This window comes from Chiroxiphia lanceolata, chromosome 1, assembly GCF_009829145.1.
Source record: "Chiroxiphia lanceolata isolate bChiLan1 chromosome 1, bChiLan1.pri, whole genome shotgun sequence".
Taxonomy (NCBI): domain Eukaryota; kingdom Metazoa; phylum Chordata; class Aves; order Passeriformes; family Pipridae; genus Chiroxiphia; species Chiroxiphia lanceolata.
This window is the reverse complement of record NC_045637.1, coordinates 29,886,847-29,911,667: the sequence shown is the minus strand read 5'-3', so window position 1 is coordinate 29,911,667 and position 24,821 is coordinate 29,886,847. Positions and strand designations below refer to the sequence as shown.

Below are 24,821 nucleotides of genomic sequence, written 5' to 3'. Positions count from 1 at the left end.
CCTTCCCTTATTCTGTATCCTGTTTGGTTTCATAGGTCAAGAGGTCTGTGACCAGAAGGAAGGAACCAGCCCCTTCTATGTCCTCCTAAAGAGGACATTATTTGAGTCTCTAAAGAGAAACCTCTGCACTACAGCCCTGCAAAAAGCCTGGTCAGCCCTGGCTAAAAACTCAGGCTAAACTTGGTTACGTGAGTCACCACTTTGCTAACTTCATACCTCAGACATGACGGGAAATAACATTGGTGATACTAATATACACCAGACCAGGGAACCTGCAAACTACGGAAAAGAGGGGAGAAATAAGGAGAACCAAAATAAAGAGACAGTTTCTGCTCCAAGATGGATAGAAGGTGTGTTGATGGCCTAAAAAAGACTTAAAAGCGTATCTGGCCGTGATTGCTGAGGGTGGCTTGCTCTCTGCTCACTGTGAGGGGGTGAGACTTTAAAGCACAAGATCTGCAGCTATAAAGGCTCATGTTTGTGTTTAAGTAGCAGTTCCAGCTGTGTGGGAAGATGAAGGCATCCTTATTGTGCTCCCATTTTGGAGGGTACACTTGGAAGGCCTGCTTTATACATAGTGCTTTTTCTGCCAGTGCTAAAAGAGCAAGACTGCAGGAACAAAATTGGTCCCTCTTCTGAGGTAGGACTCAGAGCACCCTTTTTGTTGAATGCTTGTATGGGCACTGTTAGTGAGAGTCTTGTGGCTTTGAGGGTAGGGAATGCCCTGCACTGGCTGGAGAGTGGGTGAGGTGTATCCTGGGGACTGGGAAGCAGGTCTAGCAGGTATAGATGCACCAAAATGAAAGGGTACCTGGTGCAACTGGACTTTAGAGCGGGCTAAGAATGTGATTAATCCTGTCCTCCTTGTCACAGCCGTCAGGTTTTGACAGTTTACTCTGGGTAGAGCTACTGGTGTCTGTTTTCTGTGACCTTCAATGGGCTCACCATTGAGGGATGTTATTAAAAATATTTGAGTTCCCACTTACCAAGTCATCTTCTGATCATCTGGAGCCTAAATGGAATGGGTGAAGTGATTTGAGTGATATGGACAAGTGCTCAGAGGAGTGAATAAAGGAGATGTACAACATATATACCTCACTGTGACAGTTGTGGTGTTGGTGTACTGGTGGGAAATGGAGCAACAAGGAAGTTATTGGAGACAAGAGACTTGGACTTTCACAGATTAGTCAAATGCACTCAACCACAAGTAATGAGAGAGGGATGCTCCATGTCTTGCACACACTCAGATAAATCAGCATCGGTGATGGTACAAACACAGCTCTGATCTGCAAGGGTGAATGACAAAATTCCCAGCTAAAGCTGTTGATAAATCTTTGAAAATTTAGATAAATCCTCAAATTTAAGAACTGGTTTTACCTGATCTATTCACCATGTTTAAGTGTTGGGTAAGGTGTGGGATTTTGTGTGCTCAAGAGTTAAACACGAAAACTTAAAGGGGTGTGGGGTGTGTGTTTTCCTCTGGGACGTGCCCTTTGTGTTCCACGAGTTACCAGCCTACCGGTATTTCTCCAACCTCGCCTGCTTTTGACTCTTGGCTACTATTTTTGGCGACTGCAGATTCCTTGCGTACCACAGGAGGTCAGCACTAGATAAGTTTGTACCTCCAGTGAAAAAAAAGTTTCTGATCTTGAGGATGCTCAGTTCCCACCTGGTGAGCACTGAGTTGCTTTTGTTAACAGCTGGATGTAATACAATTCTGAGCTGCACATCTTTTTAACCTCATCTCCCCTAAAAAGGACTGTTTTCTTTGTAGTTATTTTCCCTTTTTCTGCATGTTGTTATATGTATATGTATAAATGCTGCTTATAGTGTTAAGAAGGAAAGACAAAAAGCCTGCAAAGCCAACAATATAAAAGTATAAAAGTCAGGGAAGGAAGAGTAAGTTTGCGTTTAGCCAATAGCCAAAGGGGAATGTTCGCATACTACTGAAAAATGCTGAAATGAATGTTTGGCAGACTAGTGGTGGTTAGAGTCAGACTGAGACACTTGGAGCTATTGCAGATTCTTGGTTAAAAACAATGCTGGTGGTTAATCCAGTCCTTGGTAGTGGTTCCTCCCTTTTTCATAATCCGTAAATTTCGTTTTTACAGCCTGGCAAACAATGAAGTCTTGTCTCAGAGCAAGATGTTTGAACTACAGTCACCACAAGGCAAAGCTGAGAGAGTCAGGAGAAATTTGCTTGTCATTTGCCTTGCATTGAAATAAATGTATCTGAAAACTCTTCTCCTTCCCTAGAAATTGTAAAAAAAAAAACCCCACAAAAAAACCAAAACAACAACCAAAAACCTGCATCTGTTCACAGTGGTATCATCTGGGGATAAACCAAGAGAGTATAATTCAGGAAGGTGCAAATTATTTCTCTTTCCTCTTCAAAGCTAAATTTAGAACATAAATCTTAGCATAATGTTTGCTTTTTATTTTGTTAGCCAAAAAGAGAAATGTAGCCTAGTCTTCAAACCAATATGACAATTTTTATAACTGAAATATTTTTCTTGGCATCATAAAAATGAGTGTGTGGGAGAGGGAGGAAAAAAGTTGGCAGTTTAAGCAAATAAACTAGAAAAAAATGTGTTAAGGGCACCAAAATAATATTATTGTTCTCTAAGTGACATTTTCATTGCTAAAAAGTTGCTTTTGGTGCAGTGGATTTCTACTAGGACCTCACAGCAGAAATAATATTATAATATAATGATTCTGTAAGGCCACATTTGGAGAACAGGACTCAAAGGCAGTAGCATAAAACAAGACAATGGCAGCACGCAAAGTACAAAATGCACAGGCCATTTCAACATAAATTGTCTTCTTTCAGCTAAGAGTATTTGAAGTCTAAATTTGAATTATTTCAGCTAAAAGGAATGAGTTTAGAGGAAGTTACTGATGTAGGCAGAGAAGGAATAATTCTGTCTCAAAATTTTCTATAGGAAGTAAATGAGGATGTGAAATGTTCTAAACCAATGTAGTCACTTCTTGAGAGTGTTCAGAATGGGCTCAGAAAGAGACAAAACTCATGCAGCAGTGGACAGAGGGAAGCATAGGTATTGAATTTTGGGTTGAAATCCCAACAAAACCCTTTAATGTAGAAAACATTGTTTGAATAAAGAGAACTCTAACAGCCTGTCTGGCTTCAGAAACATCAATTACAGCAGAGATTCTTATCTCTTAAAGTGACATTTAATTAGTGGAATTTAATCTGAAATATGAGATTATCTCAGCTGGTTAAAGCATGGTGCTAATAAAGCCAAAGTTGTGGGTTTGATCCCTGCATGGGCCATTCACTGAAGAGTCGGACTTGATGATCCTTGTGGGTCCCTTCCAACTCAGAATATTCTGTGAACTTCTGCAAGTATGACTAAAAATGCTTTCTTGCTGACTTCAAATCCCTTCCTTTTTATATCTACAGCAATCAGCCATATGATTCCCTGCTCTGATGATAACAAGTCAGACAGCTCTGGGTACCTGCCTGCGAGGAGTGGGGCTGTGAAGACAACCAGCTCCTCCAATAGAAGCTACAAGGTGTGCCGCTCACTCCAGCAGCGCCTGGAATCTGCTGGATCAAATGCACATTCAGGAGGGGATGGTTTGGACAGGTCCAGCTATAGCCCCCATGCATGTTGTTGGGCAGCACGGCAGGGCCTCTTGGCCCGAGCTGTTTTGCCTCTGGCTTAGAGAACAGGTTAGTTTACAGATCTTCACTGGAGATGGATGACCAAGCGTGTGTGTGTGTGTGTGGCGAGGAAGTGTTGCTTGAAGGGAGGAAAGTGTGAACAGAAGAAGAGTGATAAAACCACTCATTAAATTTAATAGCCTTGCTATTTACATTGGAGTTGGCATTGCAGCAGTGGTTAGGAATGCATTAGCCAAAGGAAAATCTATGACCTAACAAAGCTAGAAGGGGAGTTGAGAACTTGGATGGAAATTATACTAGCTTATACTTTTATTTTTTTAAAGAAACTACTCCCTGTTTCAGGAATGTCTCTCCAACTTGCAACTTTCAAGTAGTAGATTCATTAGCTTTACCATGAGAAAGGCATACCCTGGTCAAATGATCCTTTGCCTGTCAGGAATGTTTTTTTGTTGTGCACATGGAGGTCGCTCCTTGGCTACCAGGGAAAAGCAGGACAGGGGAAGTGTTGCTAGCATAATGATCAGGAAGACCAGCATGAGCCTGGAAGTGGCAAACCACAGTCACTACCTAAAGGCTGCACTTCAAATTCACAGGGCCAAAACTTAAAATTCAACATCCCTGTCCTGTGTGTCTTACTCATAGTGTCTAAACATCGTCCTTCTGATCAAAGGGAAGGAAATCAGTCCTGTTTGTAATGAAGTCGATGCAAAGGCTCTCACTGACTCCAGCTGGTCCTTGGTTGATGCGCTGACATTCATGTCTGTAAAAGAACTAAAATTCACATAAACAAGTAACAAAAGTTATACAGAAGGGGTTTATTACATGAATAATTTGACATACTCCGCAGCAGTCAGATATAAGTGCATTTAATAAACGTTTTGTGGACATCATAACAGTCGGAGTATTTCAGCTGAACAGTCAGTATTTGGCTGAATTCAAGCCAGTGCAAACCATGACATAATCATAAACAAGGAGTTACAGGTCTACAATGAGGTTAGACTAGATAGCAACAGCATATTTATTGTCACATCAAAGCATTACAAAGTATGAAAGCCCAATATTTCAACTATCTCTAAAATGGTATTTGTACAAAGCTGTCATAGATACCTAAATGTAAGGATTCATCTCATCAGTAATGGATCGTGACTTGATTTTCGGGAGTTATTTCAATATTCAAAACTATTTGGGGCAACAAGAAGAAATGTAAACATCTGACAGTTCTTTGAAGGTCCCTTCTGAGAAAATACATTGTGTGCCACAGGAAAAGTGCATTCTAACCGGTGTGCCTGCTATGGCCAGTTTGACTCACATTCACTTAGCACCAGGTATTTATCCATTTCTGCAGTAAAAAGTTAGAAAATCTTTGTATTAACTCAGAAAAGAGAAAACAAAGTCAAAAGTTTTTTTTTCTTCTTCTTTTTTTAGAGGAACAACAATTAAATTAACCCCCCCCCCAACATTTAAACAGTTACCTCTTATGTACAAAGGAACCAAGAGCTAGCAAAGCGCATAGCCACTGAACAGTCTTTATTATTTTTTTCCTTCAGGTTCATGTACCTGAATATATGAGCTTATTTACAGGTGGACAGATATCCACAGAAGTAATAATCAGAATACTTCTATTTGGCTAAAAGTTGTATAAAAAAAGACAAAAACACTTTGTTCAAATACTTTCCAAATATATATATATATTAAAAGTATTCAGTATTTCCATCAGTGCCAGAGTTGGAAGCTCTTTCTCGTAAAAATTTAACTTTGTGATAGTAAGTGACAGCAAAGGTCTGACTATGTCAGTCAGAGCTTTGATTTGAGGAACTGCAGCTGGAACTACTCCGGGCCCACTGGGCACTTGCAGATTGCAGGGAAATGAATCCGTGTCTGTCTGTTGCAGTGACAGGCAACATCCTGGGAAGGGTGACCTGCCCCACTCCAGGGAGTCTCCCATCCATGCTGGGCACCCCTGTGGAACCCTCTGGGGCAGGTCCCCTTTGAAAACAACCACCCAAAAACCTCTGAAGTAGTGGAAATATTCTTTATGCAAGTGGACAACTAGCATGGGCAGGGAGCTCAATAAATGGAAAAACATAATTGCCACACTAATTCTTGTAAAGAATATAAAATTAAAGGCCTTAGCCCATCAAATACAAATACATACTCCAAAAATATTTTTCAATTCAACATAACCTAGATGAGTGCACATCTCTGGATAGATAAGAATACTACTGCCTTCATACTGGTATCAAATATTTAAATAGTTTGCATATAAACAAAATCTTTCTTTGTTGTTGACTCCAGGCTTGCTTTATTTTAAAGCAAGGATATTCTCAATACTTCTACTTTTTAGGTCTTTCTTCCTGTAGGACAAAGTGTAAGAAACACATTTCATTCGTTTTGTAGATTGGGCTGATGTATATTACAGCAACAACTCAAAATTTAAGTAAGAAATGTTGCGTGCAATATCTTTTTCCTTTAATTACACCAGCTACAAGAACAAGACATCCATTTGCCATCTTTCCTACTCCCTTGCAACAGAAGGTATGCTAAAAACAAGCTCTGATCCTTCATCCCTTCCACATCCCAGCCCTGAAGTCCGAGCAATGATCAGGATCAAGGGTTGAGTGTTTTGAGCACTGTATTGCCCAGGGCAGCAGGTCTCAGTAGTAATACCACCACCCCTGAGGAGCCATCCTTGCCTCCCAAGTGCCACACAGCACCATGGGGAAGTGATGGGTAGAATGAAACCAGGCTGGTAGAGTGGCTAAAAACACTGTCCCAGCCCAGCTGCAGTGGCTCCTCCCTGGCACAGGTCACTCCTACTGACCCTGTGTGAGAGCAGCTGCTGGTCCCACTCGGCTGCCCCAGTGTCCAAGATGCTGAGCAAGAGGGGCTGGAGCAGCTGTGGCAGAGCCAGCACAGATGCCACATCCCTGTGTTTGGCCATGCTGGGCCTGGGAGTCCCAAGTGGTCTCCCAGAGCATTCCAGGTCCGGGCCTTGGCCACAGGTCCCCATCGACTCTGCTCCTGGGGCCCTGCTGCTCAGCATTCCTCCATCCTGCATCTCAGGTTTTTGGAGAGCAGAAACAAGAGAAGAGACAAATAAATGCTAAAGGAGATGGGAGTACCTCCAGCTCCTGAAGTTTGGGGGTTGCTAACCAAGGGGAAAGGTTGGAGTTGAACCTATTCAAGATACAGTATGCAGCTGTGTGAAAATGCATAGTTTGTATGTATACATTCATTTACAAGGATCAAAGGAAGGTTCTTTGCTATGTAGTTTAATTACCATCTACTTTTAACAAAAATGCAAGCTGATAAAGCTATAGGAGACCCTTAAACACACTGCCTGAGAGCCAATGGTAGGCATTTGGCATTTCCCAAATAGAGAATTAGCTGCTTTTTGCTTTTTTGAGATAATTTAAAGTAGTTTTTCATTCAAAGACTGTTGTTTCTGTAAGAATGTATTTTAGGATTTCAAGAGATTCCTATTCAATCATGGTCATCTCAGTACAGACATACCTTGCTTTGAGGGTTAAGAAGAAAAAGCTCTCTAAGACAAACAAGCAAACCAACAGAAACCTGGTTTTAACTATGGCATGGGAGCTAGATTAAAACACGATTCTTCTAAACTGCTGAAATTCTAGTTCAGTAGTGAATAGTATTTCCTTGCCTTTTTTTTTTTTTTTTTTTGGCAATACCTGAGCTAGTATTTAGAAAGTCCTATGAGTTTGCTCACTTCCCATTTATTCAGTTGACACTTTGGAACCTAGCTGCTTCCCATGAGGAATGTCTGTTGTCCTGAGCATCCGTGAACATAACAGTAATGTACCAGGCAGGAGGGGCTTAAATAGAAGGAGGAAATCTTGGTTTAAATGATCTATTTAAATGTTGTTTTCCATTTGCACTTTTTCTGGAGAAAAACTGCTTTGTCACTTGTGACACTTACTAAAACACAGTGGTTTGCTACTAAATGTAACTTTAACAAAGATGACTGCTCTTTGCTTATCAACATGTTCTACAAATATTTAATTCAGCAATGAACTGACTTTTCTCATGATACCTTATCTTCTTGGTTGTTTCATGTACTTAATTTTTACTTGGGAATTGACTTAGATTTTTTCTTGCAAGTTTTATTCAACCTTATCAATGGAAATCGCACAAAAGCATTTTTGAAGCTAGAAAGAACTAATAATCAGTGAACCAGGATTCACATGGAGAAAAGTAAAATTATCAAAGCATATTCTGCAATCTAAAGTCAAGAAACATTGTCTGTAGCTAGCAAACTGATCATTCACTGGGAAATGAAAAAGTAGTAAAGACTTTTTTCCATATAAACAATAAATATTAGAAGTGCGAGAGGATGAGATTTACTCATTCTAAAACCCAGTGACCAGAAACAAATTATTCATTACCTGAATTACTTGAATAACTTGAGAAAAAAAAATCTTTCTTGATTTTTGTAAAATGTTACTCTGTCCAAAGCTTGTTTAGTGCATTATTAAAATTCAGGAGCTCGTGCTTAGCAAATCAAGAATTCAGTAGTCTTTCTTTAAAGTTTCGAGTGCAAGCAGATACATCTCAGTATTTTAACTCAATTATTTTCATTAACTTTTAGGCATTGATAGACACATTGCTTGTTTTGTCAATGTTTTTAATGTAAGAAAAACATCTGAAATGTTTGGAGTGGCCTGACTTGTACTGAGAATGACTCCCTAGACATTTGAAGTCTACTGCAATGCTCTTGGATCAGCAGGCAGAATTGACTCAGATGCAGACACAAAGATTTTAACACTTTTTTTCATATGAAGTAACAGCGAAATTCTTAAGAGGAATTTTGGAGAGCCCAAGTCTGTGTGGTTTTGATCTAGCACTAAAACATTTTCAGTAGCAACGATGCAGGGGCTTTTTGATGAGTTATGGCCAAGGTCCTCTGAATTCTGGAGTTCTCCCCAGCTCTCAGTGCTAAAGGGGGACAGTGGGAGTCTGGCAAAGGTCTGAACTGTGGCATTTTGTTCTGGTTTTTTTTTTTGTTTTGTTTTTGTTTTTTTTTAAGAAACAGAAAAGAAAAAGCAGCTGCTTCTTATAAAAACTTTTTGCTTTTGCTGCTTCTTATAAAAATTTTTTTTTGCTATGTTCAAGTCCATGGAAGCACCTTATCTAAATGTGCTGTGCTGGCCCACAGGCTGCCCCCAGAGGGCAGAATCCAACCAGACTGCAAAATAGTAGCATCTACACACAACGTCTTCTCTTCTAAGCCTTCTTTCAAACATACATGGAAATACAACAACCAGTCAGGCAACAGAGCTGTTATTTGTGCTGCCTAACAGACCACCACCTTGGAGGCCTATCACTGCTCTTGCTCCTCAGCTGAACACAGTTTTCAGAGACACACTGTGCTGATACAAAGGTTTTAAGCTTAATTTTCCCTGTAATTCCAAGACCTGAGCAGTGCTGTGCAGGCCTCATCTCCATGGTAGGATGCACAGGTGATATCAGACTATGCTTTCTCTTCAGCACAGGTATCAGGTGCTCGCCAATGTCATGCACAAAGCTTGCACACCATTGGCGGTCACTTGCCTCCCTCCAGGGACTCCCAGTGGTCCATGAAAGGACACAACAGTTTTACAGCATGCAGAAATACCTGGATCATGCCCATCCTTTGCAGGCAGAACTGCAGCTTGATTAAAAATGGCAAGATGATGTATTTGCAGCTCAATGTGAGACTGTAGCCAGGCTATTGGAGCAGCAGTCAGCTTTGACTTTTATGTATGGATGTAGAAGTGAGAAAGCAGAAAATCTGAAAGTCTCTTAAAAGGAACTGAGGACTCTGGGAGGTGTCCAACTAAAAGCTTTTGCAGGGATTTCACAGGAGTTCCAAGCTGTGCATGGTCTGTGCACACACACTTAGCAACCTGGGAGAGGGGAGCCCAGGAAGGGCTCATGCCGGGAAGAAAGTATCGCATTGCTGCCTCTCCCTCCTCCCTTCGCTACCATGTGCTTTGTTTTCCCCACTTTTTTAGGCAGGATTTGGAATAAAAGAGTTTGGTACAAGGTAAAAGTCAAAAAGGTCTTTATTTTTCAAGGTACTCCACGAGATTTGAAGGGATTCTGTGCTGAGGCAAAGTAACTGCTCTTTGTTTAAAGCGCTGAAACTGGCATCTACAAATTCTTAAGATAAACTACATGCAATAGTATTAGGGCTGTAAGTTTAACACCAAAACCAGAGGGGAGATGAGTTCTTCATCAGCTCATTTAGGAACAAAAGGATTGTCTTTAGGATACTAGTTCCCAAAATTAGTGCAGATGAAGGCAGGAAAAACCAAATGGAAGTACCACTGTGCCAACCTGGCAGTGGGCCTGTAAGTGTAACAGCTTGGAGTGCTGCTGTTTAAAGCAGGAAAATCCATACTCACACACGGCTTCTGCTGGTGCCTTGTACTTGCATGAGTTCAGCCCCTGCAGGGCTACGGGGCTTCACAGGCACCCACTAGACAGCACTGCCTTAGCACAGGGGAGAACACAGCTCTTTGGTGGTTAGGTTAAACTAATTTCAACTTTTCTGTGAGCTTTTTTCTTTTTAAACTTGCCTATTAAATAGTTCCACACATCTTTAAACTACATTAGGCTGGGTTTTTTTTAAAACTTCTATCAATTAAACTAATTCAGGTTTTGCGTACAAGCAAACTCAATGTCTAGAACTTTGTCTCCTGCTTATTCATATTCCATTTTAAATCATGATATCCATTAATGTACTGAATTTACCAAATGGTAATAAATTTCAGAAGTATAGTAATTCTCAATGTATCATTAAAAATGTCTCTGATCTAAACAGATTATTTGCTGCATGTTATGGACCTTGCAATTTTATAAAAACATTTTACTTTCATGGTTAATTTCTAGTTAAATCTAGATTAACAAAACCTTTATTGTTTAATATATCAAAAATACACGGTCCAACAAGTGAAAATATATATAAAGTGCAATGCAGAGCAAATTGAAAGCTCAGTAATTTTACAATGAAGTTACACAGAAAATCCTCTGTTTCTAAAAATAATAATTCAGAAAAAATGTTTTTAAAAAGAACTTAAATTTATATTCTCTGAAACAAGACTGGTAGGAAAAAAAGGAAGAACAATGTGTGCAGCAGGTCTTATAAGATCTTAATGAGACCCCAGCCAAGACAGGGTGGGATAAAGGCAGTATTATCATGCCTGCCACATGAAAGGGCAGAGGTACAAACCCAGCAGGCAATATGCTTTAGGCATAACCTGGGGTACTTCTCTGGTGGGTAGGAAGAGCTTCTTCAACAGCAGCACAAGCTTATGCCAACTTAATCTGCTGTGAACTGCAGTGTTAGGTGAAGTGTAGAGGTCTAAATCTAAAATAACATTCCCCAAACACCTCTACTGACAAAGATAATATCTGGCTCCTTGCAAATGCAGGGGTGGCTGGTGCCATGTTAGAAATGCCCCTGGAACAGCGATGAGGCGATGCCCCCTTTATAAAGGTCTACTAATAAAAACACTAACTTAGAAAGGATAAGAGTTGTGAAAGAGCTGGAAAGAGCCTCCTTTACATGGGGGTCAAACTCACATTGGCCTCACTTTAGGGCTCAGTGCTGGGTTCCAGCAAATCTTTGGGAAAAGGACTTGGTTACGGTTACAGGGCTCTGTTAGAGCCCCCATGGGAGCTGCAGCATGGCTCTGGAAGGAGCGAAACAACCCCTTCTGATTTCAACATTGACAATACTGTAATTTATTCAGTGACTTCAACCTAAAAGTTCATCCACAGTTTTATTTTAATCTTTGAAAACAAGAATATTCTTCAAAAGACCGTTCTGTCCTATGAACGTGCCATGAATGTGTGAGGATAACCAACCTCCCTCAAGCTGGACACAACAAAGACAGCACTTGCTCCAGCCAACAGCACATGGACTATGGTGGTGACTCCCTTCACAGAAGCTTGGCTATCCTGGGTCCCATCCTGAGAGACCTCCTTCTCCCTGGTATCAGTATCCATCAGTAGGATGGATTACAGACTGAATACCACTTGCTTAACAGCTCTTAAATCTGTCACTGACACATCCAAAGTACTGCCACTTTGGTATTACCAGAAACTCTTCCAACAGCTGTGGAAAGCTACCGAGGTACATATCCACCCCTCTCACAAAGCCTAACAGCAAAATCCTCAGGCACTCAGAAAGGGAGAGTCACAATTTCACACTCCCAATTCCAGTGGAAAGTCACAGAGAAGAAAACCCACATGCCTTTGCTCTACAACCATTACCCGTGTGAGCGCTCCTTGTCAAAGCACGGGAACAACTGCAACTCTCTTGAGAAAATCTGTACTGTTTGGAGTACAATGTGATCTGCATTCTGTTCTTAATTGTGTAACAAGACTTCTTATCAGGCTTGTAATTTAAAAAAAAAACAACCAACCAACACCACAAAAATCAAACCACAGAACTTCTGTAACTGACTTAAGACGAGTTTCCTCCTACTGGGATTCAATTCTGAGCAATTTTGTTTCAGGTCTTGCCTGACTGGCTCAAGCCTCTTTTGACTAAGTTGTCTCAAAGTTCGAGTTTGTCCCTCGGTGCCTTTGCTAGAAGTCAAACAGGGAAATAACCAAAGAGCCTTCTGTTCAACAAATCTGATTATTTCTGGCTTTCAGTTAATTCTGGACTCTGAGCATAAGACAAAAAAAAAGAAAGAGGGATAAGAAGATGACGTGTGCGTCATTATCTAACAGAAGAAAAAAGAAACCCACCAACCCCTCCAGAAGTAGGATAGCCAGATACACTGTACTTGGCAGCCCTACTCCATTGACCCCCAGTGCAGATGGAGGGAAGAAATATGTGAGTGGAACTTTTAGTTTGACTGTTCAAATGTTTTTATGACCGAACAATTAATCCTCAACATAATCTTTTCCCATAATCTTCTGCTTGTATGAACTCTCCACTTAAGTCAGAGCAGATCATGTTGTGTGATCTCATTCAGACTGTACAGTGAATGAAGTGAATGAAGAACTCTCTCCATTTTAAAAGTTTTTTTCAAAAGAATACAATTTCAAGCCAAATACTGCTAATTTGGAATGTTTTCATGATCAGAACACAAATAAAATCCAGTAAGAAAATGCAAGAGACAAAGCAAACACTGAACATTGAAGTAAGCATTTTCATGTCACCATGGGAAATTTCAGACTAAACTATGTCTGTAACCAAGGGCAAGAGATTTTTTCTTTCCATAATCCAGAACTTGTATGGCTTTGTAAAGGTGTTTTAGGTTACTTCTGCCACGTAAAACAACATACCACCAGTCTATCTGATTTACAATTTCCCCTCTCCTCCTTTTGGTTCTTAGGAAATCCCAAATCCTGTTTCATAATGTATAATAAATGGTTATAAAATTACACCAACATTATAATTTCAGAGAGGTAATAAGATCCCAGTGCTATAAAAGTCAGTTTTCAGAGAGTGCACATTTTTCAGTGATGTAAAAACACACACCACTTGTTTCCATAATTTAGCCCTTTGTAAGTATTGCACCTGGTTAATAAGGCTACTGTCTATTTTCTCTTAATACTAAAAATTACATATAGACAACATAATTTGTGGTTTAAAAGCACAGTATTCCTAAAGTGTTTAGGTAAATTCATTTATTTCCTTGCATACTCAGAGCTCCTTTGCCTCCAGTTGCCTGGAGGAGTGTTGAGTGAACAGGGAGTACAGATGGAACGATATAAATTTATATAATGTGACCTGCTTGTGCTCAAATGAGTTCCTTTGAGCTTGATGGTAAATACACGGCTTTTACAAACCTAAGCAATGCTTTCACATGCTGAAATGTGCAGCTGAACTTCTTTCTCACTTTCCCTTTTGCAATGCAAAAAATAATAATAAAAAAAAGAATTCTCTAAATTTGTCTGGTCTTCTAAATATGATGTAAATTGCATAAAACCAGGAAAAGATAGATTGTCTCACAAAGTGCATATTTCCAACAAAGCTATAAGAGTATCTGCTCTTGCTAAGGACTGATTTCACAGGAGCATAAAAATGTGTGCCAAACTTTAGAAACACGGAGAGTCTCATCAGCAAACTCTGCAAGTTGAGGTAAACACATATGTGAGTGCTCTGATGAACCTGAGCCTACACTTCATTCCTGGAATACCAGTAGTTCTACCTCTGCACAGCCATACTTCCTAATTTACAGATTACGTGTTCCCCTTCCCCGAAAGATTTGCTGGCATCACTGTAAGAATTAGTTACTACAGTTAAATACTGATACTAAGAATTTGGACACCATGTAAATGCTATTTACATTTTTAGGTTCTAATACTGAAGATCCTGATTACTATTCACTTCAGTACATACATCTGGAATTTGCAGCATGGATCTCTGGACACGGGAAAAAGTTGATAGGAAAAAACGACTATGGATCAAAAATTATTTTTCTGTGTAAAAATAAAGCAAAATCGAGAATCTTCCAAATTTGAAGAATTTCAAAATTCTAGTTAACATAGTTTGATAAAGCCCTGGGTTTACAGAAGCTGATACCTTTGCAGATAAGAAAAAAAAATGTGGTGGTATGTTTTCTTTTTAATTTTAAATATTAAATTATTATTTAAATAATTTTAAATTTTAATTAGCCCTTTTCCAAGTGCACTACACAACTCTCCAGGATATCATGCTGACATAATGATTTTTTGCTTGCTGAAGTCATTTGGTAAGAAGTAATCCAATTACAGACAAAGCATGCTTTGACCAAGCAACTATATAAACAAGACGCTTTTATATTTACATAAGATCCTGAAAAGATTTACACAAATGTATAGATTTACATTTTTATTAGGTTATGGTTCAAGCTCACTTTCTATATTTTTATAAGCTACAACATTAAGTAGGATCAAGTTCATCAATTAGTGCTTCATTCTCATTTTAATAATTCAAGTACTGATATATTGCTCTTTTAATTTTGCCTAAAATAGAAAAAAATTCAATTTCCTAGCAATCTTCCATTCAAATAAACCCACATCCTGCCTTCACAGCCCTCTCATGTTCCCTGAGGAAATTTGTATTAACTATCTTTTATTTCCCTGTCTTCCCATAGCAGTTTTCTACAAACATTTTAGTAATTTCTGTTTATCTGGACATTAAACATCATATACTAATTGCTGCACGGTATCGCATACAAAGATAAGGACTTCAAAATCAAACCTGAATTTTTTAAGAGAATTGGCAAACAGCAAATACTAATATTCAAACATTTTTTAATGTTCAAGTCCATCTTTAGCACTGAATCACATAAAGAATTTGGATTTAATTTTGAAACACCACCTCATGAGTACAATGTTGTGTATGTGCCCAAACAGCAGGAAAGCTGAAACAGTATTTCTGTTGCTAAATTTATTTCCCTCAAGGGTATATTAGAGACCTCACATTCAGATCCAAACATATAAGGAGAATCATTCCTGGTGTTAAGACGTGTTAAAAAACTCAGCAGAACACTGGCTTGTCACTTAATTTATCTAGTCCCTTCCATTTCATCAGCTGAATGAATTGTACCTGTGAGCAGGAGCAAGCATCAGAGCAACCTGTTTTTTCTTCTGCCTGGTGCCATCAGAAACAGGCTGATTTCTGTTTTCAGGGTCTTTCTGGATTGCTATTACAAATGGTCTGTGTGAAGCACAAAGATCATGATGACTGCTTTTTGTATTGATGAATAAACTCAAAAAGTTGCAAGTGGAAGATGTACAATCCTTAAATCCCACATTTGACAGAAGTGAGAGCATGGCTGATGCAAAACCACTGTAGTGCAAGATGGAAAAGGCAGCTCAGGTGGCACTACCAACAACAGGTGTACATTGGCTGTTTTGCAAGCTTGAAGCTTTTCCAGCTCCACAGGGATGCAGACAAGGGCTGCTCACGTCTAGCAGATACAGAATGTATTTAAACCCTCAGCTTGGTTAATTTTTACGTATGACTTACTTTCTAGCTATTTTCTAAAGGTGCCATAAAACTCTGCTGAACTTATACTAGAACAAAATCTACACTATGATGCTTTACAACTGCCCAGTTATCTACCAGAAAAATCCCAACAAATGCAGGTTAAATCCCATACTCCACACTGGTTTCAGTTCCAGTGCTACCATCTTACAGGAAGACTGAATAAAATATAAGATGAAGATGAGACTTGACAAATATTTTCATATCAAAGTGTTTCTAAAAAAAGGTGCAGCACAACTTTCTCCAACAGGTGCTTATAGTTTGACCCAACAAAAAGAAGCCTCACTGGCAACCACCTATGTCTCTGCACATGGCTAACAAGCTTCTAATTTCATGTCCTGTTTCTGACATGGTGTTCTCACATATTTACAGGCAGGGGAAGAAATAAATCACTCTGTATTGCCACATTCACAGCGATTGTCCTGGATTCTCAGTAGGGCTGCTTTAGCTGGTCCCAGGCCACAGCAACCAATACAAAAACATCCTGACTCACTGGGCCAGAACAATAAAGTCAGGGACAAGAACATCTGGGACATTGCATGCAGCTGGAATCTGTTCCAACATGCAGGTTCTGCAACAGCTTTTGGCTAAAGCTTTACCTCCTGTTGTGTTGCCTATCTAGTCATTATTGTAAAAAAAAAAAAAAGGAGAAGGAATGAAGACAGTGATGTCAGCAAAAGTGAACAGCTGCAAGGAACTTGCAGATAATTAGATAGCTAACGTTGATACAAGGCTAAGGATTTGGAAAAAGTAATTGGACAGACAGGCATTCTGCTCAGCTTATTAGCACAAGCATGGCTAACATGCCAACAGGTACATGCTAGGTGATGACTGGTATTGGTTACAAGTAAGTGTAAACTTGCAGATTGGAACAGAAGAATTTTTTCTCACTTTTGCATCTTGTATATCCTGTTACATTTGTGCAAGGCACTAGAGAATCAGGCACATTGTTCTGTGTGGAAACTGTTTTATGACTAAGATGATCTGAGTTTTAAAGTCCAGCAGCTTCATACAGGAGCAGCTGGAGCACAGCCCCATAATCAAATTGCTATTAAAATTTTCCACTTCTAAAATGATCTCATTTTCCAGATCTTTCAGGGGATGGGGGAATGGGGAAGTGGGAAATAGCTTTGTTCTAATAAGGAAACTGCTAAAGAAAAATATTCGGGATTAATACAGTTGATCTCCACTCTGATACTGATGTTGGCAATTTCTGTTACCAGTATCAAGAAGTGGTTAAATACATAATAATAGTAACAATAAAACAGATCCTTACATTTTTATATCAAGTTCTGGCTCGCAACATATATGAACCCACATCCAAATCCCTGCAGCACACAGAGACTGCGCGATGTGCTCAGGCCATTCCTTTTGACTTCCCTGGGAGGTCAGAGACAATGACCTACCTCCCACAGAGAAACAGAAAATAGAGGAAGTGGCATGTACTGATGACAGTAAATGACCACGGCATTCAGGCTAGCTCTTCCTTGGGAAAACAAAGAAATCAGACTGTTTTGGAGAGGTCAGTGCAGACGTGCGAGATAAATCAGGTGTCAGGAGGACAGCAATGCAGCTCAAAGCAACACAGAAGCAAGAGACTGAAAAATGGAAGAGGTTACTCCAGATTATGCTCAGTACTGTCAGCAGGCTTTGCTGACATTTCTGTCCTTCCTGGGTGTGTCAGGATCACGAAGGGATTTCGGTGGGCACTGAAGTGCTCATGTGACATGAAGTGATCGGAGCTCAAAACACAAAGCCACTGGTGCAGGCCCAGACAGCCGTGCTGTCCTGCTATTGTGCCTTTGGGTGAGAGGTGGTAACTCCAGAGGTGCCTACTTATGAATCAAAATGCCACAGCCATCAGATCCAAAACTGATTTAATATAAACTGCTGATTAAAGATTGTGTAAAAATACTGGTAACTTAGTTTTGTCCTGGCAGGATTTATCAAGTACCTTTCTGTCCTCTGCCTTGCTGACACCATCTTTCTCTCCTGTTTTGATGGTTTGTGGTTTTTGTCCCTTACATAATCCATATCCAATTTGTACCAGAGGGCAATCTGGTCTGGCGACAAAACCATTCTTCTGTGCAGAAATTCATAAAAAATAATCTTATTACAACAATTCATAAAGTGCCCTTGGGAAAGGTGCTCACAATGCCATGACATTATAGAAACAATATACAATCTGATAGATAATTTTAAAAAAAATCCTCCAAAGCAAAAAGGAGGGGAACAACAAATACATAGGCAAATACTGTTAGTCTGGCAACAGTCAAATTAATCATGGAATGCTTTATAGTCTTGGAGTGCTTGTAAAAATGGGAGGGGGGGGGGCAAATTGGCAGGAGTATCTTGGAAAAGTCCCAAATTTTTTAAGTTCTATCAAAGTAAGTACACCACCAGCAAGCCCAGTGTTTGAATATGAAATGTCCATGAATTACTATGAGGTATTTTACTATGGAAATAGAAAAAATACAACATCTAAAGAAAACCCACAACCCACATTTTACTAAGAGGAAAGAAGATAATACAGTGGTTATGTATATCCACTGACCCTTAGTGTCTTGATTTTTTCTATTTGTAAAGAAAACAATCTTTCTCCTCCCTGTTGATTCCAGATTTTATATACACATATAAAACTATATAATATATAGTTTTACATATATGTATACACACACATACAAAAATACTCATACACACATATATGTGTATATATTTTAGGGTCTTACTAGCTTTCAGAGTCTATTTTTCTTTTTTCTTAATGACTTAGAGAACACAATTGGGCAAAAAATCAAGTAATTGCATGCATGCAAGCATATCTTGCCATTTGTGCATGTAAATTACACAATTTGTAAATAACTGCAGAAATAGCATGCTCAAATTAGGCACCTGATTGCCCAATTAACTTGTTCACAGAAAATCAGATGATAACCTTCAGTATCTCCTATTATAGATTTTTCTTTTCTATGCTACCTTACTGAATCCATAGTGTATATTCCAAACAACTGCATTGTTATTCTGTGCTTTTACACAGGCACAAGCAGCACTGCACACTTAATAAAGCTATCAATTGAACTTTGGACCAGATTTCAGAAAGTTGTTCAGATATTTAAGAGTTCCCTTATTTCACTGAGAACAAGCCAGCTCAGACAATTTAAAAAAAAAAAAAAAGGAAGAAAAAGATTTGGTCTAATTTTAATTGGTTAGAATACTACGAAAGAAAAAAAATAACCCAGGCATTTGCAGCCCTTCATGCTGCAATTAATAGGCAAAGTTTTGCTTCTGTGTCTTTGATTTTTTTAAGATGTCTTGTTTTCTTTTACAGGTAAGTATTATTTAACCATATACATTCATTTCCTAGTAAATCCTTACTTTATTTTTGCTCTGAAATAATCATTAATTAACAGTAATTTGATACAAGTTGAGACAGAACACCAGCTTGCCACACTCTGGTGCATATTTCCTAATGGACAGAGAAATTAAATGACCCAAATCTATCAAAGTACTGCAAGCAGAGAAACTTTTTCATTTGTATAACAAAATGATTTAAGAAACTGATGTTTACCATAAATAACGTTGCTCCTTTGCTGTTGTACTTCTTTTTCTGAGATGATGTTGTGGAAAGGGGGTATTTTCTTTACCAATTTTTTGTGTCAAATAAATCTTAGTAGCTTTAACAGGAAAAAAAAAAAAGCTGAGCAAACCATTATCTAAAAAAAAAATCTCTCAAATAAGAGAAAAGGAAGCAAAAGCAGAACTGCTGGGCTGGATCATGTCCCTGAATAGATATTACAAATAATCATAGTGGCTGCAAGTACCAGTTCTTCATAGGCCTCCTGCAGCAACAGCCATGCTGGTCCTACTGTTCATACTCTCTCAGAAAGGGGAGAGTGGTAAGAAAAGCTACTGGACTGCCAATATATTCTTATGGGTTTCAATCAAGCATCACTGGCTTTCTTCTCTCAACTTCTCGTGACAATATCTGCTGGTGACTTTACACTGCTGCTTTTCTTCCTCTAGAGGGTCAAAATCCAATTTGGTACTTAAATTACTTTGTTCCACTCCACTGGTCTGTGACTGGTTTAAAAATCTTCCAGGAGCATTGCTTGTCCTTCTTGCAAATTCAGATTTTGCTCTTCCCCTATAAGCAAACAAACAAAACAAACAAACGAAAATCCCAACTCCTCCCCACATCCCCTTTCCAAAAATATAATAATGATCATTCGTATCAGGAGAATTATTTAGCAGTATCCAGTCTCAGTACAGCTTTTGTTGAGAAAACTGTAGCTTATACGACTCTGAAGTGTTTATTAGAAAGCTTTCAAAAAGATATCTTCGTTTCAGGAACAGAAAACTTGATCAGTTTAGCAGATACAGATGTTCACAGCACAGAGACTGAAATGGTTAAAAATGATCCTAAGGAGCAAGTAGCTCACAGAGTTAGCAAAGTAATTAACTTTTTCCTTTCTTTTACAGAAAAACACTAATAGCTGCTCTGGTTTCCATGCTTACTAAGACAGAATTTTGTTGTGTGTTCTTGGTTTTGCTTTTTTTTTTTGCGCTATTGCTCCACACAGGTTTTAATTAGTGCTTTTCCTTGGCTACAAGTGCTTCACTTTGAAATACAAAGCTCTCTAAAAAAAAAAACCAAAAAACATCCCAAAAACCCCAAACCCCCAACACCACATCACTGGAGGGGAAAATGGGAAGTGATACAGTGCAGCTGCAGCAATCTGGTTCTGCTGTTGTCCTCCCCCATCCCCAAATCCTCTGCATAATTTCAATTGTTAGTCGATGAACCTTTGGCAGGCCTTCTTCCATCGGCAGGCAGTACACCACATATCTCTGTTCTCCATCCCATAGACCTTCCGACACTTTTTCCCCTCCCCTCTAGGCTTCCTGTCAGAGAGAAAGGGAAGCTTGTTAAGGAGATGCTTTAGTAGCGTTGCTTTTCACCCTAAAATCAGGACAACAATCTCAATGGAGTGCAGCAGGCAGAGAGCACTGGGTGTTTCATGGGGATTTGGGCTGTTTTCAAGTCAGCTGGGAGCTAATGAAGCAGACAGACAGACATAATCGTGACTCCACAGCTCTGAGGGACCAGGCCTTCTCCTCGCCTGGCTTCCACAGCCTCTGCAGCTGCTGAGCCTTCTCCTCTGCTCCTGGGATGATCCCTGACTTTAGCCAGCAACTAAACCTGGACTAATAAATTGTAGTTTAGCCACATGAAATGCCTTGATGTCATAGCTGTTCCACAGTACAGGCCAGGTGACGTCAGGCAGAAAGAAGTGCTGCAGAGCTGTGGTAAAAATACTTGGCATAGCTTGTAGCATCAGATCTTGACCACCAGCAGGCAGCAGCTATGCCAAACGGGAGAAAAGCTACCAGCTCCTAAGCTTGCCAGTCCTTCCTGCACAGTTTGCTCTGAGCTCACTGACTGAAAAAACAACAAAGGGAGTGAAAAGTTTTAACCCTTACCCTCACCTGCAGCACGTTTGCATGTGCTCCTTCTCTGTTGTCCCCAAAGCCAGCAAGGCGGGCAGCACCTCCTTTTACAGCTATAAAAATTGTCCAGCTTTCCATCTTATGACCGCACTCAAAAGTTCTCAAGTTTAGAAAATGATCCAACTAACTGTTAAAATGGAACTTTTTTTATTCAACACACAGCAAGCCAGCAAACCTGAGGAGCAATGTTTCACCAAGCAACTCAACATTCACTACAGCAGTGCCAGCTGTCATGGCATCTTTAAATGACCTAATCTATTGCGAGATATGTTTTTTTATAATTCAGTTGAAGTCAAATACCATTCTGACTGAATGGTGGTGAACATGTAAGATGGCCCAGCCTTTCAGGGAAAAAAGCAAAGCCACCCCATGTAGTTTAGGATGCTTCAGCTGGGGCAGTGGATCTGGGCAGCACTGCTTTACAGGATAAATTTAGGACTGCATGTGAACTCCAGACGTGCCTGGTGTAAGGCATGCAGTTTTGCTTCAGTCTGCCTTTTTAATTTTGCAGTAACTCACTCTTCCCCTGAACTTTACCTCTGATGGTAATGAAAAGCAAAATAGATTCTGAACGCTTACTCTGAAGCATCCTAGTAGGAAACTGCCTGACAACTGCAACTGGGGTTGGTGGTGTGCCTTCCCTGTTTCTCTGGCCACTGACATCTTATTTACTGAATGCCCTCCAGGTTCTGGGGCTGCTGATGTGCCAGCAGGAGCTAATGGTCCCATACCTCAAGCCAAATGCTACTCTAGGCGGTGACGAAAGAACTGTGTGGGACTGTTTCTGCTCTCCACTCCCTGCAGGACGATTATGGGTTGGTGAAACCTGCCAATACAGACAAAAAGGCTGCTTATGAAGAACATACACATATGAATGCAGTTTAAACACTTTTTCCCAGAAAATGCACATTATGATTCATTGTGGCAAGTATACGCAGGAAAGGTAATTATATAACATACAAACATAAGTAAGCTATAGCTTTATTTAGAAAGATGTCTATTTAGCACTAGGTACATTGTATCGGCTCCACTTTGCTTCCCTGTACTTTCAGTCATCCTCATAGAGCAAACCAGAATACAGATCAGCATCACTTTTTGTATTTGGGAAATACAAAATATGCATTAATTTTCAAGATTTCTGAATAGCTCTTAGGAAAACTTTCTCCAATTTAAGCAAAGAAAATAACTGGAAAAATAAACTCTGTCCTGTGTTGAGATCAATACCAATAACCTCCTATGAAATAAAGGGATTCCCACTCGTTGCTTTCATCTGTGACTAGGCATTCTTTCTGAGAGACACCCTTGGAGAAGGGGCTTTGCTGCAGGGCAGTTACAATGTGTCCCCTTGAGGTTTAATGGGAGTGCAAGGGAGCCCTTCTGATCAAGGCTGCTGACAAGAGGTACTGGATTATCTCCTTGTTCTGCGCAGTAACCTTTTCAGCAGTCATCCTCTTTGTGAATGTTCATGAGGGGAGGGTATAGTTTGCTCTTCTGGCACTTTCCAAAGAAGTTTCATATGTGAGCTTGGGGGTTGGCAACATTATTTGAGTAATCACATGTCATAATGCTTGGCCTTAAATAATTCCTAAATTATTTACCACTGCAGTTTTATTTTGATCCTGGGTAAAGACCACAACAACTTTACATCTAAAACACTACAATAAAATTATGCACACTCATTTTTAGTTGTATATTGAACATTATATAACATGTATAATTGAACATTTGGGTATTTGGTGCACGGAGTCAGCCTCCTGCAGCCTGAACTGCTTCAGGTTTTCAATCCTGCCTTTTTGAAGTCTTACAAGATTTGGAAGAATGGGAACTGACTGACCTGACTTAAAGAGAATTACTGTATGTGCTTTGATTTTTGATATGAAGTCTATTTTATATCTACTACATAGTAGCAAAAAACTAACTAATGCTTGTAATGGAGTACAGCCACTCTTTCAACTTTTACTCTCAGCTGGTAACTACAGAAACTTCTGATTTAACTGCATGTGTGGCCCCCACTCTAAACAAGTTTAGACCATTACTGATATACGAAATATACCTGCAAAGCTTGAAAGAAATTTCCTCTCTCTCTGCCTGTTTACCATAAGTCATGTTTTATACATCCAGAGATCACGCTAGCTCCTTCTATCACTCCAGAATACTAAGGGCAGCTTGTTGTCTATACTACTTTTTCCAATCTTTTATCAACTGCTACCCTTGTTTACCTAAGAATGATTGAAACACCGAAGATGAAATTCAAAGTAACAGTATTTTTACAGTATTTGGCATTTACCACACACTGCACAGTTCTCCAATCATTACCAACAAACAGAGATCTCATTCTGCTGGGGTTCTGAAACATTTTAAAAACCTGAAACTATTTTGTGTCTACCACTACTAACTGACACTCAACATATTAGCTGGTTTTCATTGAACAGAAGAGTACTTGGATGGCCTCCCATGTTATAAGCAGTTACCCTGATTACTTCCAAACACAGAACGGGCTTGAGCAATAATTGCAGTGTGCAGATTGCCTCTCCCCTCACCCTCTATAGAGAGGGTGTCTGCACAATGGTTTCCACGGGCTGGCACACCAAGGCAGCCAGACTGCACTGAAGATGAGTTTCGTGTATCTTGATCGCCTTTGCAGCAGGTCTAAACAATACCAGTCAGCTGTTCTCCTCTGCAGGGGACACTACGAGCAGATTAAAAGGAAGCCCTGAGAATGGAGTCCTTGTCCTCGGAGGCTTTTCTCCTCTGAAGCACTGTTTAACACAGAGTGAAATGACAGCGTTTGTTTGAAGCAAGGACTTGGAGTTTCCAGTTACAACTCCTGGTGGGAAACTGTGTCTGATTTTTTCTCCTAGTTCAGTCTCAAGTGGTAGAGCAAGCATCATCCTGTTTATTCTGCTTCATGCAGAGAACAGCACCTAGCAGTGACTCATAACTGTGCCAACACTCACTCTTGCACCTGCAAAGTTATCGTAGGAAAATGGTAAGAAAAAGTGTATTTCCCATGTGCCTTGGGAATATAACTTATGCATGATTGAGAGCACAAAGGAGTTTGGAAGTCCCCCTAATTACAGAATCACAGAACTACAGAATCTTCTGAGTTGGAAGGGACCCACAAGGATCATGGAAGTTCAGCCCCTGGCCCTGCACAGGACCATCTCCAAGAATCACACCATGAGCCTGAGAGCATTGTCCAAACGCTTCTCGAACTCAGACAGATGGTGCTGTGAACATTTCCCTGGGGAGCCTTTTCCAGTGATCAACCACCCTCTGGGTGAAAAACCTTTTTATGATATCCAACCTAAACCTCCCCTGACTCAGTCTCATGCCGTTCCCTTGGGTCCTGTCACTGGTCACAGAGAAGAGATCAGTACCTGCCCCTCTACTTCCCCTCACAAGGCAGTTGTAGACTGCAATGAGGTCTCCCCTCAGTCTCCTCTTCTCCAGGCTGAACAACCCAAGTGACATCAGCCACTCCTCCTCCCTTACAACTACAAGACTTCCAAATAAATGCCTGTGTTCAGATGCTGTGAATACCCCCAAGCCCAAATCAGCCACATACTGAACCCTGACTGGTCCAGCTGTATGTTTGGCTTGTTTTGAGGTGCTCAGGAACCTGCTGGTAAGCACATTCACATAGACCTGTCAGTGCTGTTCTGCTAAAGA

General features: G+C 39.9%; 1 protein-coding gene across 4 annotated transcripts in view; it reads right to left on the bottom strand.

The window, feature by feature from the left end:
- The window catches only part of ZNF704 (zinc finger protein 704), a 131,381-nt gene that overhangs the window by 22,961 nt on the left and 83,599 nt on the right, over window positions 1-24,821 (bottom strand). For 2 of the 4 annotated variants that reach the window (XM_032676665.1, XM_032676656.1), the window contains 2 exons: window positions 21,881-21,975; window positions 17,507-20,543 (listed from right to left, as the gene is read on the bottom strand). The exons of 1 other annotated variant lie outside the window; for it this stretch is intronic. In XM_032676665.1, coding sequence (XP_032532556.1) covers window positions 20,432-20,543; window positions 21,881-21,975 — 207 coding nt within the window. In that variant the 3' untranslated portion in view covers window positions 17,507-20,431. Of the gene's footprint in view, window positions 1-17,506; window positions 20,544-21,880; window positions 21,976-24,821 lie in introns of those variants that run through there. One more of the 4 variants, XM_032676683.1, reaches the window with a different exon arrangement.